We start from the raw sequence: 20,694 nt of genomic DNA, 5'->3' as shown, positions 1-20,694 counted from the left end.
CACCCATGATGTCTGATCTGTTGTAATAGTCTCACAGGGGGGAAGTTCTGCCTCGTGTTTAACCCATCCCTTAGAGAGCAGTGGGCTGCCTACACTGAAAGATCGAACTGGGTGACTGCAGCCTTCTCAGCCCGCAAGCACGCTGCTCTAACAACTAGTCCGTCACACCCCAAAGAAATGAAAGAGCTGAGCCAAAAAGCAAAGCTCTCGATTTGCCGTTCGGCCTATCTTTTGATCCTCACCTATGTCATGAGGTCTGTCATGATCTGTCATGATCATCCCTGAAAGAACAAGATACCAGTGGTCAAAATGGGCTTCCTCCAGAGGGTGGCTGGACTCAGCCTTAGCGATAGGGTTAGGTAATCAGGTTGGAGCTCAAAGCAGAGATGTTGCTTCCCCGCATCGAAAGGTGTCAGCTGAGGGGGTTTAGCTATCTGATCAGGATGTCCTCTAGGTATATTTGCACAGAGGTTTTCAGTATATGTTCCACTAGGAGGAGGCTCTGGGAAGGACCCAGAACTCACAATGTATCCCGTCTGTCCTGGGAATGCCTTGGGATCCCCCAGATTGAGCCAGATGATGTCGCAGTGGGACAGGGATATCTGGGTTTCTCTCCTGGACCAGTCGCCCCCACAACCCGATATTGTATGATTGGAAGGCAATGAATGGGTGGATGCATATCTGATCAAAATAACCCTTCGTTCTGTGTGGTCCAAAGTGATTGGTGGTCATAAAAATTTAACGCATGTTTGAGGAAAATCTGAAATCCAACTTCCAGGCCACTGAATATGCTGTCTTATGAAACCCCTCTACTGAAGCCATAAATAATGCAACACAGAGAGCAACAGAGGTCAGGAGGCACCATTCAGGATTGGCTCATTTTTATATTGGGATAATACGGAGTAATTCCTGTCTGTGTGATGAATGTGTGGGAAGCAGGGGAGTATAAAACACGGAAGGATTAGAGGGTACGTTTTGTCGGTGCTGATTACTGACATGAAATATTGTAGGAAATGCTTTTTTGTGTGTTAGAGACCCAATGAACCAAACAGGAAAAATGCTGAAATAGACAGAAACGAATGAAGAAATTATGATTTAAGAGGCTCAAATCAAAAGAGCAGAAGTTGTGTGAGGTGTCCGCTGTGTATACCCCTATCTGTGAAACAATGGCCCACAGTCCTTCCCGAGGCCTGCTAACAGTCTACTGTATGTCTTCTCACTGGCTGCTGGCCATGTAGTGTGTGTGTGGTACATTTGCAAGACAATAACAGCTTGTTTCCCTGCAGTGCAGATGGAGGGGTAAACAGAAGCAGAGGACAGAAAGAAAAGGGGGTTCATGGAGTTGAGGTGTCAGGATCCAGGGTTTGTGGTATGGTTTCCGATTAACGGTATGCTAAATGGATGGCAAAATTAGAATATCAGTTGATTCTGATTCTGTTGGTAGTACAGCTCTTTCCATTTACTCCTTGTAAACCAAATGGTACAGGGTTTAACCTACTCATCGCTGCATACACTGAAATTGTTCTTTCTAAAACGTTTAAATGCATGTTGGACCACACAGTTGTTGAGAGTTGTTGAGACTTAATCAACATCGTCACATGAAGATGTTTTGGACTGCACTAGATCTGGAAAAGGACAAGTGTAAAGGCCTTAATTTTTGTTGCCAGGTCCTTTGATTTGATGAAAATAAACATTTAAGTAGGCAACAGGAAGGTTTCAAATCTGAGAACACGACCCCAGCTGCGAAGTACAAGGGTGGCAGCATCATGTGATGCGGGTCTCATGCTGTTGGACTATTGCAGTTCACAAAACAGATGGCATCATGAGGAAGGAACATTATGTGGAAACACGGAACGCATCAGCCAGGAAGTTAAATCTATGCAAATATCTGGTTTCAACTGTAAATATGATGAATGATGGGAATGGTTTTATTGTTTTTGATTACAGGAGTCTTTTTTGGCCATTTTTATTAAGAAAAACCAAATGTGCAAGTTACCTGTGCACTGTGTGAACTGATTTAATTTGAATTAAGGGGAAAAACCTTTAGGTTGGCGTCCGGTGGTCACATGTAAATTGTAGCTGGGAGAAAACATAACAATAGCACAACAAAAAAAATTAAGCTAATAATTTCCAAATTTCTCTCCAGCTTTAGCGGTATGGACCTGAGTCTACGAGATGCTCTGGGTGGAGGCGGAGGCGGGGCCCCAGCAGAGGCCTTGCTGAAGAGAGACTTTGTAGCTTCGCTGGAGAAGGAGAGCTACGACGACAAGGTGGGAGAGACCGTTTCTAAGACTGACTACAGACCCTTGGTGGATGGAAAGGACACCAAGAGCGGTAAGTTGCCTTAAGCATGCATGAAGAAATGTAAGAATGAGCTGTGATCCTTTGCCCTGCGTGAAAACTTCACTTTCAATGAATGAGCTGAGAGTGAGGTGGCCGATAGGCTTTTAGGTAAGTCAGCTGTCCAGTTTTTTATAAATCACTCTTGTTTATTTTTCTTTTTAGAAACACTGGCTTTAGGCTTGACTGAGATTTGCTGCTATACAAATAGGATCCAACGTTTGTTTTATCTTTCTCGTGTTTTTTTTTTGTGTGATTTAATGTGAAACGCATACGCAAAGTAGTGCATAATTGTGAATTGGAAAGACATGGTTTTCACATGGTTTTTAATAAAATAATAAAAAAATTACTTGCATTCATTCAAACCTCTGTAACTGTGATGCAACTTTATAAAATGATGTGCAATCAGTTGGCTTCAGAAGTTACTACATACTAAATAGAATCTGCTGGTGAGAAATGTAATATAATTTAACCTCAGTTTAAATCCAGTTGTTCTGTGACGTGACAATCAATGGTGTGTTAGAGAACATCAGGGAATTAACAGTATGATGAAGACCAAGCAAAACGACAGACATGGTGGGGAAAATTTTGGAGACGTTTAAAGTAGAGGTACATTTTTAAACGTAATCCCAAGCTTGGAAAATCTCACAGAGTGCTGTTCAGTCTGTCATTTATAAATGGAAAAAATAAAGGCACAATGGCACACAGCTAACCAGACAAAGCTATCTGCTTAAACTGACGGGCTGACCAAGGGGAGCATTACTCAGGGAAGTAGGAAAGAGATCCATTGTAACTCTGGAGGAGCTATAAAAAGGTGGAAATCATTTGGCTTACACGCAAAGCAGCATTCCAACAACAAACTTTCCACATCACCCTGAACACATCATCTCAAAGGTGAAAGGAGGAGGCGGCAGGACCATGCTGGAGAAGATGGAAAAAGCTAAATACAGTTAATGGGCAGAACTGGGAGAGCCTACAAAGAATTGAGACTAAGACAACACTTATTGGTAAAAACCCTGTGAAAAGGCATATATCCTTCCACTTCACAAATGTGTTCTACCTTTTTGTTTGTCTATCCCAAAAAAATCCAAAACAACACATTGATGTTTTTTGTATTGTACTGTGACCAAATCTGTAAAAGCTTAAGGCTAATGTTTAAAATCATATCTTAAACATTAAATCAATAATTGTATCTTTTTGCTTCGTCATGGGTGACTAAAAACATCCTGTCTGAAACTAAACAGCTTGACTGAAGTGAAATTAACGCATAAAGTTGGGCGATTGTTGTAGAGAGATGTGTTGGCACTGTGGGGGTGTAGAACCCTCTCTGTGGAGGCATGAAGAGTGAAAAATGTCAAACACAAAAGGAGAGAGTTGAGCCAGGGTGTTAAAACTCAAATAATACTGGAGTCAAGTGCAGAGTGGAGAGAGGGAAAGTACTTCAGTAGTGGAAACAGTAAAGCCCTCTTGCAACAGATGAGGATTATTACGGCTCTTAAAGAGGGAGTTGATTAAACATCAAGAAGAAGGCGGTCATGTCCTAACAAGGCATCAGCATTTGTATTCTCACATAACATTATGACCATCTATTAAATATTGGGTAATTCCTGCTTTTTATTCAATGGGGCATGGATTCCACTAAACCTGTCAGCATACGTTATGGTATCAGTCCCATTGATATCAGTAGCAAGCTTCAAATCTTTTCGTTTGGCTTCCATTTATCAAATTCAAACATAAATGGATTGAGAGATAAAGGGCTTGTGACCAAGTCTGTGCCTCATTATTTGGGTTTCCATTAGGTTGCTTGTCTGCCGCTTGAGAGACTTGTGATAAATGATGAAAGTACTTTGTAAGTTTAGGCAGTATTGGGGTCTGTGCTGCTCTCCCTCTGTCTAAATGTTCTTTTCCTGATTCTCCATCATTCTTTAACTGTCCAAAGACATGCAGATGTCAGATCATCTTGGATTATTAATTGAATCAGCTTTTAGTGAGGCTGAGTATAACATGTTTCTGTCCATGCTGTGGACTCTAACTTATCATGGGAATACTCCAATTTACACACATTTTGTTCCCCACTGGAGTAAAAAAATGAAAATGTCTGTTTGACTTTTTAGATTCCACTCTAAAACAATAAAAATGGTGTCATCTAACAATCTTTCGTTATGTTAACTATTGTCAGCTTAGCAGACTGATAGAGCATTGGATCTGAAGATGGGTTTCCTCTGCAAGAACCATGGTAATTTCCTGTAACCAAGGTCAAATCAGATTAGGAGGGTTCAAGTTTACCCCAGAAAATACCCACGGCGTGGAAGTAGTACGCATGATAGCTACCCTGAAGGTGAAGTTTAGTGGTGAGACGTTACTTCACTTAATTTTTCTCACTGGTTGTATATTGACCGTTCGACCTAGTCAACTCTCCCTTTAAACTACTTGACAGTTTATTTCTTATGTTAACCTTGTTAACCGCAGTAATTTGTATTTTTACCCACTTCATTCATCAAGTAAAGTCCCTGCTTTACGTTGCTTACATTGAAATGCATGACTGAACGTCTGCTGTACTTGGTGTACTGTTACAATAAATTACTCATTAAATGTCTCATTAAAGACAGTTTTAGTGGTTTAAACCAGCATTGCTACAGTGTTATACAGTTTTTGTCTTCTCAGATACAAATTTAAGCTGTCACAACCACAACCCATCCATTCAGGGTTGCGTGTGTGGGAGGGCTATCTCTAACACTCATTGGGGGAGAGGAGAGGTATGCCCTGAACAGGTCGCCAGTCCATCACAAAGACACACAGGACAAACAACCATGCACCCACACACACCGAAGGGCAATTTTAGTGACCTGTTAACCTAACAGTGATGTTTTTGAACTGTGGGAAGAAGCCGGAGAACCTGGAGAGAACCCACGCATGCAAAGACCCCAGGCCAGGTTTCAAATCCAGGAAGTTCTTGCTGTTAGGCAAGGCAAGGCAAGTTTATTTATAATGCACTTTTCAGTAATAAAACAATTGAAAGAGCTGTACACAAACAAAAAAAGGAGGAAAGAAAGCATTACAGAGACAGGAAAAACATTGCAGAGGCAAGCCCACTGCATTGGAATAGTAGCAGTAGGTCAGATATATAAGACAAGTTGGACTACAAACTTCATTAATAACAATTAAAGATAATTCTAAACAAATAGGTTTCAGGCCTATTGGCAACAATGCTTCCAACTGCAGCCCGTCCACCACGATAGTGAATAACTGGTTTTAGCTTTGAAAGAAACACATTTTCCCAAAATCTGGAGTGACTTTACATAAGTCATGAAGTTCTAAGCTAGAGTGTAATCACTATGACAGAGATGATGGGATCAGCTCAGTTAAACTAAAGCAGCAACACTCCTCCAGAAGGAGTGAGGATATTTTCACTGTCAGTGGACATTATCATAAACAGCACCCTTTGGCTTCCACAGTGAGCCAGGGTGAAATGAAAGGTTTGGGGATATTCTGGGCTGCGGAGCCAAAATGCACATTAACTCCTCAAATGAAAGATTTGTGTGTTTTCAATATCTACATGCTGTCCCCCAGCTCAGATTTATTGCAACATCACTATTCGTGACGACACGCAATTTTACGTTTCTGTCTCACAACGTGATCAGAGTCCGTTACAATCACTGAAGAACACTATATCAATGATATGAGGAGCCAGAATTCCCTTCAGTGTAATGCAGAAAACACATAAGTCACTGATGTTGGCCCTATAATGGCATGGTTAGAGTTGAGTAATCAACTAAATTCAGTGCAACTAAAAACTGCAAATGATTCAATTCAATTAGGTATTCCAGTTGAAACAAGACACTTTAAAAACTGGTGCATGCTTCTTTTATCTGTAGGTTACTTCGTTGCGATGGTGTCTGCAATGGCTCCACACTTGTTAAGCACAAAACGGTCTTAGCTTTAAATACAGCTCAGTAACTTGCCAGTTATGGAGCATTTAGACACCTAAGGTGCCATCAGAGACCAGCAGGGTTCCCAGAACTAAAACTGTACATGGGAATCTCAGGGACCAACGTCCTGAAAACTTTGCACAAGTGTTGGCTACTTTGGGTGCTGCTCATTTTAGCACTTGATACTGTTGTAGTTGTTGTTTTAACCTTTTCATAACCTTTAGATTTTGAACTGAACTCTTCCTCACAAAGTTTGGTTTAGTCCATGAGTCAGTGCATGTCCATCATAGTTTACTGTAGGTGAAATGTGATGCCAGTAAAAACAAATACCAAACAAGAAATGGTTGATATTCACAGATGCATGTAAAACAAATAAGCTTCTATTATTTTTTTATCAACTAATATACACCAGCTCAGTTTTTTTCAAACCTGTTCTACTCAGACGCGTCGCTTCTGATAAACTGTTCAATGCTGGATTCCAGTAACCTGTGCTGTCTCTGTACACCTCCACGAGGCACACCTAATGTGTGTTAAAGGTGCAAGTTGAGGTGTGTTAACCGATAACACACCACGTTGCTCCTGACTTGGGTTCATTAGATTTATTTTGGTTAAATAATGGGCCCTAATCTGTCATATTTCATAAGAGACAATTGGCCCAAATGTAAATCAGAATCAAAATAAATGGAAAAACCTGCAGTACAAAGCTCACATTACGAAAATGCATGTACATAAACCCGTACATTAAATGATCTATGATATATACGTATTGTATATATTTTTAAATACTTGCCATCTCGTTGATAATACCTGTTGATGTGAATTGGCCAGTTCACAGCGATCCGCCTCCTCTTGAACAGGACTTAAAATGTTATTGTTTAGATCTGCTTTCAAGTCATTTTTTTTTATTTGTATTAGATTATGGATTTAGCTATGTATTTAACCAGGTCTTAGCCAATTGTTTGCTAACTATCTAAACTATCTATCTAAATGTCAATATTTGTAATGTATTCTTTTGAAATTTTTGTAATGCAGTTTAAAATATTTTGCGATCTATTCTGAAGATTTGGCTTCACATGGATGAACGTCGGTATCACCAGTTATATATACAGTATATGACAATATTTAACTTTTGCTAATCACTTAAGTATATTTATGTGGTCTACTTATATTTAATGGGGTGGTTACATAAAGAGAGCATGCCAGCATCAAACTAGTGTGTTTGACGCTGGCAGATGTTTTACCACAGGGTTGTTTGTATGTCTCCTGTTGCATAAACATGCTGACCTTCATCATGTGCATCAGCTTTGACTCTCCGAATAAATCAGGGGACACCGCCCAGCAACCCAATACATACCAGATGTTTCTTGTAAAAATTTTAGTGGAGGACATTCTTGAAAAAATAGAATACCTGAAGATATAAATTTGGTTGTGCAATGTCTCTATTTTCACGTTTCCTGTGCCAGATCCAAGATATTTTTGATTGTGGTTTGAGACAAAGAAGATTGATTTTTTTAAAGCTTGTAAAACAAACTGATCAGGGCCTGAAAATACAGCAACAGGAATCTCAGGAACCTTCCAGCCATTGCTGAATTTGAGAGGATGTGAAACATTTTGAAGGCACAATCATTAATATCTACTAGAAAAAATTTGAATACCTGTTTTGAGACGGTTCATGGACCCACATATGTGTGGAACTGACCAACATGTGCAGATGTGTTAAATTTTAAATAAACTCACACTGAAAAGGTTTAGAATAATAACATCTTTAATTCTAGCACATTCACATCATTCAGTTAGGAAATAGTCCAATGTTAAGGAGTAATTGTTCTCAACAAAATCACATTTGACTCAAGTATTGGTACCTTACTGAACATTTTATGTCGCTCTCAAACATCGAGGCATTGCAAGTAAACTAACGACTCTTAGCCTTGAAATAAGGGGGGGGGGGGTTGTAAAGCCTGGCGGCCCCCCAGGCTTATAATATGCTGTGGGGAACTCTGTACTTTTTCTAAGTTGCTCAGAAGTTGTAAGAATTTGTAATTCGCAATTGTTGACTGTATAGAGGTATAAAAAAATTATGTGATACAAAGGGACAATTCTTTTAATCACTGACCACTAAAGTAGATGTGGACCCATATTTACTTTGACACCACACACAGTGAGCGCGCTGGTAAGGGAGATAAAATAAATCTGCAAGGCTCACTTACTAAGACTGGTTTCTTGGGGCCTCATTGACAACCATCAGATCTTTTCAGCCTCTTTTCACAGAGGTGGATTTTTTTTACATTTTTCAGCGTCATACAATTTTAAGCTGCTGTCAAGAAAATATGGGTGATGGATTTATTTTACACATCTTTGACTGGATGGTCAACCGATATGTCTCCACCTGTTTGTATCGCAAAGGTAAATGTAGATAAAATGTATTAGACCATTACCTTGAACAAAAACTATTGAAACCTGTTTGGCCATATTGTTGTTGAACTGTTAAATTACACTTATTTTCTTCTATGGACGCATTGTACATTTCAGTGATTTTTGCTAGTTGAATACCTTTAAAATTTATAGTATCTCTTCAACCTTCAGTACACCCAGATTGACCTTGGCATCCTGTTTTGCAGCAGCACCCTGTGAGTAAAGTTTTTGCTGTCTGGGTTTCTTTCTATCATGCTCGAATGGAGTTGCCTTTGCTGAGGCACGATGATACATTGCCGCTGTGTATGTGTGTGTTTGCGTTGCTTTTGCTGTACGTACAGGTACAGGAGGAACTTCCGTCGTTGACAGGTCGAGCTCTGGCCTGCATGTTTTATGACACACTGCAGTAACATGTGACTGCAGTATAGTGGAGCATATCAGTACCAGCAGCAGTTCTGGTGAGGTCATCTCACACACGCAAACAAACACACACACACCTCGGCTGTCACTGTAATTAGACTGTGCACGTGTGTGTGTGTGTGTTTGTTTGCTGAGTTCAGCAGATATACTGAAGTTAATATGATGTAAGTGAAGCTTTTTTAGCGCTTCTGCAGCGACAGGCTTGCTGACAGCTGAGCATGTGTGACATTTAAACCAGGGGGACAAGGAGTGACTTTTTATCTGTTAGTCCACGTGGGTTTTCCCAGGTATGGCCTAAATTATCTACTACTGAACTACCTACATATATATATGGTAGAAAGACAGGTATGTTTTGATTTTCAAATTTTTTTGTGTAGATGTATAGTTGAACTGATATATGTACATCCACTGTATAAAAATACATTTTTCTTCTCACTATCTGACATTTAGTTTGCCCAAGTGTTGGGTCAGTTAGAATTGCCTTTTTTTCCCCCTTCTGGCTAAATGTCTGAGTAATTAGGTGTTTAAACTTTCTTTAAATTTAGAATTCAGTATTTGGTCAATTTTTCTTTTAAACGTTATGATAAGGGTCGAAAGATTTTAGGTGTGTTTGCACAAGCCTCTCACAATAGTTTTTGGGAATCTTTACCCATTCTTCTAGAGAGATTTGGTCGTACTGAGTCTGGTTTGTAGGCCACCTTGCTCTCACATCTTTTTAGATCTGCCCACAGATTTTGACTGAGACCAGAGCTTTGTGGTGGTCACTCCAGAACATTGACTTCGTTGTCTCTCTAACTAATTTGGGGCGTTGCGTGGTGAAGCTTGATCTCAGAGCCACAGAACCCCGTCATTGGGCTGCTCATCAAACCAAAGACAGCTAGAGTTAGCTTGTGTCGTCTGGGAGGTTTTCTACTTAACTGTCGCAGATACAGAATCTTTACTGACCTTTTTTACGTTGGTCCCAAACATCCATGTTGTAGAGCTAGCTTAGCATGTAGCACCGTTCAGCATTTCTGGGAAACATTTTGTGTTTATCCTGTCTATAGAGAGGGTTGCATGTTTTCTTCTGGCTGTTGTCCACATGTTAGCAGACTTTGAGACTTCTAGCAGCAGATCATTATTTGGGCCAGGTAAGCAGCTGCAGGGGGGAGACGGGAGTGTGCACTCCTGCCAAAAGAAATGCAACAATTTATGCAGATGTGAAAGGGTCAGTTTATATAGATCTTGACGCAAATCAAGTACATTTTTTACTGTCAATTATTTGAGGCATGAGTTATTTCGACAACCTTACTATATACCATATTTGGTATCACTGTTACTGATGTTTAAAACAACATATTTAAAATAAATAAACTAATGATGCTTACCCAGGCAGGGGGGACAAGTAAAGCCTGGCGGCCCACCAGGCCTGTAATGCAGTGTGGGAAATCCTGTAATGCCTTTAGGTTCCATACTCAGAAGATATGGAATCGCCTTCCATTTCCATGCTGATAATTATCAGGTCTATCTGTCTTTGAAGCAGAGGGATTACTTTTCAGTGAAACTCCTATTGGATTGCTTGAAGTCAAGCCATGCCTGACTTCTTTAGTTCAGGGTTTAAGAAAAAGAAGAGGTGACTCTTCTTTTTCTTAAAGCTGGACTCTATGACTTCAGGAATGGTGTCATAGAGTCTTTTTTTAATCAACTCTCACTGATTTGGGTTTTAAGTTAGACATTGATTTTAAATGAGAAAGTCAAACTGGAGCAGTTGTGAGCCTCTGCTTTTATCACTTAAGCTGGTTGGCAGAAGTGAAATCCTTTTTGTCCAGGAAACTCTTTGAAACAGTAATCAGTGCTTTATTTCATCGCACTTAAATTACTGTAATGGACTCTAGGTTCGAGTCCATTGTCAGTCATTGCTCTCTCGTCTACAGTTGGTTCAAAACGCTGATGCACGTCATTTGACTGGTACTCCTAAAATTGGGCACACCACCACAGTTCTGGCCTCTCTCCCCGGTTGCCTGTACATTTTAAAGTTAATTTTTAAAGCTTTTTCATTCATGAGGTCAGCTGAACAGCAGCTCCTGCAGGTACCAAGGTCTAGGAGGAAGCTAAGAGGGGACAGTACTTTCATAATTCATAATATACCGTAATTGTGGAATAACCTACCTCCTTCACGGTCTTCTTTTAAAAATTGGCTTAAAAGTTATTGTTATTCTTTGGCTTTCAACATTGGCGAGACTTCGTTAGAACTTGTTTGTTGCATCATTTCCTATGCGTTATTTATATTTTCTTGTTCTTTTAATGCATGTTTATAGTTTGCAGCTATGTTCAGCGCTTTTCTTTAGCTGCGGTTGTTTCAAAGTGCTTTAATGAATAAAGTTGGTATAGTATACGTTCAGTGGGCAGTACTGCACATTTACATTCATACTGCAGTGGCCCAAAAAGACTCAAATGATTTATTGCACATTTTTGTTAAAGATTCTGAGAGGGGATGAAGGAGCTCTGGAAACGCTAAGTCAGGCACAGTGGAGATGAGCATGGGAGATGTCCTCAATGGATGTGCTTTGCTGACACCCTCTTCTCACCCACCTCACTAGAGTGTTTCAGTGGCTGGTTCAGGACAAAGCTGGGTTTTCCAAGCAGCTTGTTTGCATATGATGTATTTCATTCTGTAAATGTAAGGGGCAACTCAAGCTGTGGGAAGTCTATCCTGTTTTCCTGGCTAATTCATTACTATTAAACCTCTTAGAGGAAGTCGTATAATTTGAGGGCATTGAGCTTCCATCAGGTGATCATTAAGGATGGAACAAAAATAAAATGGGATGGTGATGTCAAAACAAATTTTACCTACCCTGACACAGTAAAACATAGAATTTTACACCCTAAAATAGGGATGCATCAAAAGCGACGCATACTGTGAATAAAGAATTTGATGTTCCACAAAATGCACTTAATCTCTACATGGTTAGGCCCACGTTAAAATGAGTTTTTAGAAATGCCACCACACATGGCAAGATAAGAAACTGTGCTCCTGAAGAGGGATTATATTGTTTATCTTGGGTTCCAGTGCATAACACCTTTGAAATAACTAATTTGACTCAATGGAGAGATTGTGCAGTGAAGGTTATTACTGTGAATTTCTTAACTTCATGAATTCAAAGAGAACTTGCCAGAACCAGCGGTTTCCATGGCATTTAAGTCATTGTAATGTTTAACTTCTTTGATATGTAGAAGATCTTTTTTTTTTTAAAAACAACACTCTGTCTGTTACTTAGGAAAATACCAGAAAAACAAATCTTTTTAGGTTTATTTCAAGCAGTAAAATTGTATCCTAAAAAATAAGGAGTCAGGAAAAAAGGCTCTTTGCCTATAAGGTTGTTGTTGTTTTTTTTGGAAAATTGCAAAGTACCAATTGAATACAGTGCAGAGAGAAAACAGAATAGTATCACACATTCACAATGCAACAATACTAATTAGTTTTAAAAACTAATTTATTATTAATTTTTTTGCTAAAGAAGAAATACTAAGCATTGCACTGATGTTCTTTAGTGTAATGCATTGACCTTTGGTGGAAATATGATGTCATTTGCTTGAAAAAAAGAATGAGGAACATTTTTAAATATTATTTGTCTATCTGTATAGTTTGCCTGATGAAGGTCACAAGTCTAAATGTGTTTGTGTGTTTAATGAAGTTGATTTCTCAGTTCTTTTAGTGTTGCTGGAGTCTTTACCTCATGGGATCTTTATCCCTCTCTCTGCTCCTTGGAAGTAGGTGAAGTTGTGCCAGAAACCTCTCGATCAATCTGCACAAGTTGCCAGCCTGAATTCTAAACTGATAAAAACTAAAACATCAACTAAAACAAAGGAAAAAAATATGTAGTGCTATAACAACACATTTTATATATCTCAGTGGGCCATACTTTACTTGGCCCTTTCTGGAAGTTAACTACTTTGTCCCATTCAACTTCCCGTAATTGTTAATGTGTTAAGATGAAAACAATGAATTGTAGCTTCATGAAATCATAAAAAAATGTGCACTTGATCCCTCAAAAGAGAAGCAGTGCTCTCAGTCTTTCCTCTCTCTGACGTTCACAGTAACTGGATTGGCTTCATTAATTCAAAGACCATGGGACTGCACAGCGATTACAGAGCATCTGGAATGGGCTGTTATGGTGTTAGTAGCTGTCAGGAAACTGTCTACACCCAGAGGAAGCAATCATTTATCTCATGATCCATGTTTTTCTCTGTTCTAGCTTTCTGTTTCTATTGTGATATCCTCATTTTCTCAAACTGTTTCAGATCATCTCCCTCTATGTATACAATCAAACAATAACAACTCAAAATTTGGCTTGTCCTCCATATGTAGGCTCATATTAGTGAAAGTGAGTCCCTGACTTACTCTCTGGACCAGAAAGAATGGATTGAACAGATTTTTTTTTAAATAACTGGACTTGATTCCAATTAACCTGAGTGCATTACCATTACTGAGTGCATAAGATTTTATGGTGTGAGCGTTGGAATCCATTGCCAAATTCCTTGTTTGCACCCAAAAACTTGCCGAATAAAGTCTGATTCTGATAAAAGCATTTGAGATCTTTACTCTGGATGCTTACATTTTTGTCTATTGCACTCAGAAGCAAGATTAGTTACAAGTCTTGACATGTCTCAAGAGGAATCCCAGCACCATTCTTTGACAAGTATCACGACATTCCGACTTGATAGTCTTCTAGCCAGGACTTTCATCTTTAGTTCACCATACAGATATTAAGTAGAATTTAAGTCAAGACTTTGTGCAGGTCAGTCAGTAACTTTCACTTTGGTCTTTGGACCTAAGTCAGAAGAGAAAGCAATGATTCAAACCCAGTTGCCCTGCAGAATTGAATTCATTTTTCTTTCAAAATCACCCCATATCCTTCTTTCTTCAAGGCTATATCCTAACAGTCAAGATTTCTAGATCCAGACACACTGCAGCAACCACCGTGTTTCACCGTGGGGATGGTGCTCCTTAGGGTATAGCAATCATTCTTCTTTCTTCTGACCAGATATCTATACCTTGGCCTCATCTGATTAAAAGGACATGCCTCCAGTTTGTAGTATCTTCCTTTAGGTTGTCCTTAGCGTACCTTGGCCTGGCTTTAAGGGATCTTTCCTGCAGAAAAGGATTTTCTTGGTCTGTAACCTTGCAGAACTCTGATTACTGTCTTCTTTGAGACATCAAATCCTGACTTGGCTAACTCATTTAATAGGCTCTTGGTCATTTTTTGGAGGCTTTACATAGTTATGTCACAAGTTTGAAATGTTTCACTTCTTACCTCTACCAGCTTGTTCTGTGGCTGTGCTGCTGTCTTTAAATTCCCAAATCCTTCCGACTCCAGCTCTCGACACTTGGAAATACTGTGATGACTTTGTTTACCCTTCTGCTGCATTGTATGAAAATTCTGTTTCACAACTCTAAAGTGATTTTTTTTTTTGTGTGTTATTGCTTGTAAGCTTATTTTTTGTCTCCCGCTTAAGTTTGGAATTTCAAGCTTTGCAAATAAATTCAGTAATAACATAACAGGAAGTCAACACACTGAAAAGAACTAATCAAAAGCAATTTAATCCTACCACGCCTATCATGTGTTTATGAACCCAATAAAAAAAGGAAAGATCATGTCTTGTTATGTGCATTTATGTACATTTTTGAGCCATTGTTTATCCTGTCAAAATTTCAGAATGGTAACATAATGACACATAAAGCTTCTTGACTCTTGATGCAAAAGTGGAATTACCAAGTGATTGTATTGTTGGCCTCTTCTTATCTTAATTCTCACCTATATTTTCGCTTGGCTCGTTCATGATACACTATTCTCAAATAGATTATGACACAAATATGTGTGGTTTCTAAATACCTTAGAGTATCAGTAGTTCTAAAGTATTGTATTGTTGTCCTTGTCCGAGCTTTGTTTGTCCTTGATGCTTCTATACAAGGTCAGGCAGACCACTGCAGGTTTCTTTGACAGCTAAGTTATTGAAATTAATTATCAAAGGAGCTTTGTAAAAGAAGGATACTCAACAAGAGAAGATGGGAGTTAAAATGACTTCCTTACTACAGGCCCTTGTGTCAGCTGTACACAAAAGAGAGATAAGGATAGTATTGAAAAGATTGCTGCATTACTTTATTCTTGTGGTCTTTTGATTCAAGCATCTTACAGATGTCTGATTTAGATCAATGGATCGCACCCTTTCTGGGAAGGTCAATCAACCAAGATGTCCATACATTTAAAATAGGAAACAGGATTAATCTTCTGGTCTCTGGTAAAGCAAAAGTAAGCTTTGAATGTAAAATATTTTTCTGACCTTATGATCCCACTGTAATTCATCTCTAGATAATTTGGTGTATTTCATTGTCTTGCAATAAATGTATTTAATTCAGTCCATCTGAATTCACTTTTTTTAAGTCAGACAACATACTTAAATGAATAAATGATGCATTTTTCTAGTGTCCGTAGTATATAGATTCTGGACTACCCTTCTATAATACTCTAGATCCAGTATGTGCAATATGAGCCAGTGGCCAAAACTCTTTTCAGGAAGCATTGGTTTAGTACAGGGCATATACTGGGTGTATGACAATTTTCTGCTTCACTGGTGATCAGCTCAGGGGAAACAAAAACAAAACTCTCTAGACAAGGAATGCACCATAATCGAACAGGTCGCACAAATAAAGCAATACTCTTTATTGTGGAAGGTGTTGCCGAGGGATGACTATTCGAAGGGATTATTCAACCCCTAACCCTGCCGATCTTTTAACAAGAGCAGCAAAAAGTCAGCAAATGTCATTATAAAAATGTACAAACATAAGTATCCAACATGTCCTTCTGTCCTGAAGGCTGAAAGCTTACAGTTTTTTTTCCCTTCAACCCTTGAACAGTCTATCAAAGCTGAGCTTACCTTATGCAACAATTTGGTGCAGTGTGTAGTCCAGATGCCCAGCAAATTCTATTGCTTTACACTGGATGAAGATTGCTGGCTTTGTGGAGTTTTTTTCCTGCCCCCAGAACATTTAAAAGAGTTCCCTGTCCAGTGACGCAGAAAGGACATAAAATCCATTCATCCACATATTTTCTCTGTCTTATTTCTTGCAGGATCTGGGAGTGGGGGCTATCTCCACTACCAGTGGGGCATAGTTTTCCGTTTTTTCGAAGGAGTTGTTTGACTTGAAGGTCTGCAGCTGGCTGGTGTCCTCGGATGACTGTCTGGGTTCAGGCAGTTCCTGCACTCACAGTTTTGCTCCATGTAACTGTGCCTTATTCAGAAATAAATAAAACAAAAATCAATCCTTTTTTTTAAGTTATTTTTGTTCCAAAAGAGTTTAAGAAATGAGATGATATTTTTTTTGTATGGATCCGTTCACCATTAGTATGATAGAGATTTGTTGTGGTTTTAAAAGCTGGACTTTTTTCGTATTGCAGTACACAGTGAAACTTGTAACCGGCACATAAAAAGAAAAAGAAAAAAGCCTGTAACGGCTTTAAGTGATGAGCTGGTTCCTGGCAAAAATGGACACAAAACTGGGAAGTGGTGCAGCCGAATAGCAATGAAAGAAAACTGTGGCTTTGTTTGGTTTTCTGTCCAGGGTGACTCTGCAGTTGTGATATTTCCAACACGTTTGTGTGTGTGTGCTTCGATCCTCTGCACCTACACTGGTGCCTGCTTCATGCTGAATTATTCAAGATGTATTCACCATTACACTGAAGTGGGGCCAATTCCAAAAATATGTGTCCTCATTTCTAATGATAGAAAACAACTTTAAAGCATGTGCATTTAGGTATGCAAAACCAGTCAGGCCATTCTTTACATTACATTTCTGTTATGTTCATTTTTCTTCAGTCACCTTCAGAAATTGTTAAAAATCATATTTCATCGCCGTGGACAGATGCCTTCTTATAACTAATTGTTTAAATGAATGCAAGCCCTGTGCTGTTTGTGTTAAATAAAATTAAACTTCTAAACGTTATTTGAAAAACGGTATCAAAGTATTTGCCTTTTAGCCTTGAAACTAATTCCTGAAATAGCTTTATCTAGCTAATAGTCTCCCTCTGCACTTATGCTATATTGCATGCGATATTATGCATGCATTTAAGAGGAAGTCTGCAATATTTAAAGAATTGGAGTCAAACCAAATAGTTTCACATTCAAAAAGACCAACGCTTTGTGGGTTATGCAGGTGACACACAGTAAGCAGTTAGTAAAATTAACAGTATGTAATCTTGTGGGAGTGTTTCTCTTGTTTTGATGCATATGCTGTAAAGTTGTTCTTTTCAGGCTCAAAAAGGACATGTAAACACTATCAGGACGATCGTTTGGCGTATGTTGTTTTATCAAAAGATGAATATGTTTTTTTAATGTTCAAAATATGGGACAAGGGCCATTTAAGGATCGCTTATTGATTTTTGTAACATCCTTTTGATGGGATTCCTCCAATCAGATATCTTCTAAGTTTTTGAAGAAGCTGCTCTGTAGGAGCTGATGGAGACAATGTGGCAAATTTTCCCCTTAACATGAATTCATATTTTCCTGAATTTATTTAACCTTATCTCCACTTCCCTCCTGTTAAAACAGCAGTGTTTAAAATGTGTGTTTTCAGTCTGTGCCTGAGCGTGTGCGTATCGATCCTCTAAGTCAGCTGACAGCACGTGTTACCAAGGGAACCGCTGATGCTGTCTTCCTCTTCTGCGTAACCATGGCAATGTCCCCTTCAGCGATGTGTTGTGTCTGCTCACCTCAATGTCAAACGATATGCCACTCGCTCACGCTCGGTCTGGAGAAGGTGGTTTCAGTGAAGCAGCACCCGTCGGAGGGGCAAAGCGGCTGACAGGGCAGAGTGGCAGAGCAGCAGATAAATTTAACAGTCCATCACACTCGCTGTGTGGAAGGTTTTCAAATAAAGATGAGCTCTGAAGAACAATAAGGAACTCTAAACTAAGAAGAGTTTAGTTTTCATGGAACCTATTTCTGTTTAAATGTACAGGATTCCACAGAATGTCCCTTGTTTGTTGATCTTGCAAAACTCCAGGTTAAATAAAACTCAAGTTTGTCACTGTTGCATGCAAATGGGAAGAAGCAAAAAGTTTGATTTTAAACTTTCACTACTTTTCTTTAGGTCCTGGGTTGATGACGTCCATGATGTCCTCTGTGGGACGCCAGGACCCCCCAGGACAGCCCGCCTTCAGCTCTGACTACCTGTCTGGTGAGGGATAAAGGAGTGGATCACTGACGCATCGCACACCCTCTGTACTGCTCTTGCATTGGCAGCTGGGGAGATAAATATGAGTCACAAAATACATCTAGACTGTTTTAAGCTTTAAGAGTGTGTTCAAGGAATATTCAGCAAACATTTGCTGGGCTTCAGCCAACCGATAGCAGCCTAATTTAGCAGGAATCAAATCACATAACATATAAAACATTTTGAATAGTCTGAATCATTTCCCACCACAAATAAATTTAAACATCTCACAAAGTACTGTTCTATCCATCATCCTACAATGTAAAGTGCATGGCACAGTTGGGCTGCACAGTATCAGGGAAATATTTCATTACAATACTATTACTTTAAAAATTGCACTTACAACATTAATTATGATTAAACCACACTTTCCTGAGAATTTTCTTTCTTTATCATTACAACGTGTCAATCATGAGCTTTAGCCTCTCGACCACTAAACACATTTACAAAAGTTGTGGGCATTAAAGACAGTTCATATGCATCTGATATGCCTGTCGTATTATTGACCTGCAGAACTTGAATGTTGACTCTTGAAATATATCTTACTAAATATTTGATTGTTGCACATATGATTTGGCAATCACGAATGTGATTTGATTTCATTTGCAACTCTAGTTTAAAAAAAAGTACCACATACAGCTTACAGTTTAACACAGGCCATGCAGGGACACTAAAAAAATGGGCAATAAGGTGTTCTGATGAGATAAGGACAAAGTCCAAATCATTTTGCCCACCTAAAATGCTCTTTGGTGCAGAAAAATAACATTGCACATCACACTGTACACATCTTGGCAGTAAAACATTGCAGTGGAAGCATCATGCTGTGGGAATGGTTTATTCAACAGGGACAACAAAGGTAGTTTGGGTTAACGGGAAGGTTAAGCACAAGGAAATCCTTGATCGAAACCTGTTAGGTTCTAGAAAAGAGACGAGTCTTGGATGGAGGTTTCCCTTCCAGCAGGGGAGTGACCTAAACATAGCCCTGACGAAGTCCAGGCATAAATGCAATTGACAATCTATGAAAACACTTGAAAAATGCCATTCACATATACTCTATTTCCAATCTAACTGCAACCTTGCCTGATAAATGAGTTCTCTCAGTAATTGTGTGTTCACAAACACACGAGAATCCATCTTGTACTGCTCCGGCTACAACCATTTGTGTCTGAACCAAAAACGGTTCGGGCTTGTCATGTTGCAGTATTGAGGTTTGAGGAGGCAAGAGCTGACCAGCCTACAGTCATACCAACACAAACATGGCAGCACAGGAGGACGCACGCGTAGCTGCTGCTATCACATCTGTTTTGTAAGAATCCACAATTTCTTCTTTGATAATGGAACAGCAAGAATTGCCTTGACTAGCTTACCTTGTGGCCTCTCATAACACCTGCTGTTTACATTTTAATTTGACACCGTGATTGGCTAATACCAACCTTTGGTAGGCGGGTACTAGGTGTCGCTTCGCCCAATCAGCTCAGAGAGTTCTGCTGAAATTTCCTCCTTTCCCCAAATGGATTCAAATGGAGCAGCCCCAGACTGATAATGTGCAAAACTAGAGTGCTACACATTGTCAATCTGGCTGGCCACGTTAATCTAACTGAGCTTAATATATTATATTAAAAGAATGGGCAAGATTGCTTTAGTGTCTAGATGTACAGATCTGGTGCAGACATACCTCAAAAGACTTGCAGCTGTAATTAGAGATGGTTCCACAAAATATTTTCTCAGGGAGCCTGAAAACAAGAACATGCCTCCCCATACACAAATCAATTTATTTCCACTTCATAAAAATGTGTTACTTTGTGTTCATATAGCACTTCGAATCCCAATAAAACTTATTGAAGTTTGTGGTTGCATCATGAGAGGATATGAAAACGTTCAAGCAGCAGGGATACATTTGCAAGGCACCATAATGATAAATGTGACAACATCACCGGAGTATTTATTCACATTTTTATAATTTATTCCCCAAATATAAATTCTTACCCACACCTGCAAATTCTCATATGGCAAATTGAAACTGATATCAGACTGAACCTACCCTTTTAGACATAATAATAAAAGCACAGTTAACAATTCTTCAAGTGCAGTCCAGCAAGAACATGTCGGCTCCAGTTGGATCCTTCCAGCACTGACTGTAAATGCAAAACAGACCATATTATTTCCATTTCTTATACATTCCTCAAACTGAAAGGACAAAAAAGAAGGTGAAAAACTGTGAAAAGCAGATTCACAAGCTTTTGAAAGGAGGTATGTCTAGCGCTCATGTAGAAGAATGCAAACATTTCTTCAGCTGTGCAGGTTGGTGTATTGTCTGCTGAAACCTTGTTTATTTGATTGGAA

General features: G+C 39.2%; 1 protein-coding gene across 1 annotated transcript in view; it reads left to right on the top strand.

Moving 5' to 3' along the window:
• Positions 1-2,126: 2,126 nt before the first annotated feature.
• Positions 2,127-20,694, top strand: part of map4l (microtubule associated protein 4 like) — a 96,404-nt gene continuing 77,836 nt past the window's right edge. Inside the window, exons 1-2 of the mRNA XM_036134914.1 lie at positions 2,127-2,334; positions 18,229-18,315. Coding sequence (XP_035990807.1) covers positions 2,157-2,334; positions 18,229-18,315 — 265 coding nt within the window. The 5' untranslated portion in view covers positions 2,127-2,156. The remainder of the gene's footprint in view (positions 2,335-18,228; positions 18,316-20,694) is intronic.

Source organism: Fundulus heteroclitus, unplaced genomic scaffold (genome assembly GCF_011125445.2).
Source record: "Fundulus heteroclitus isolate FHET01 unplaced genomic scaffold, MU-UCD_Fhet_4.1 scaffold_94, whole genome shotgun sequence".
Taxonomy (NCBI): Eukaryota; Metazoa; Chordata; class Actinopteri; order Cyprinodontiformes; family Fundulidae; genus Fundulus; species Fundulus heteroclitus.
The sequence above is the reverse complement of the archived record's forward strand: the minus strand, read 5'-3'. Positions and strand labels throughout refer to the sequence as shown.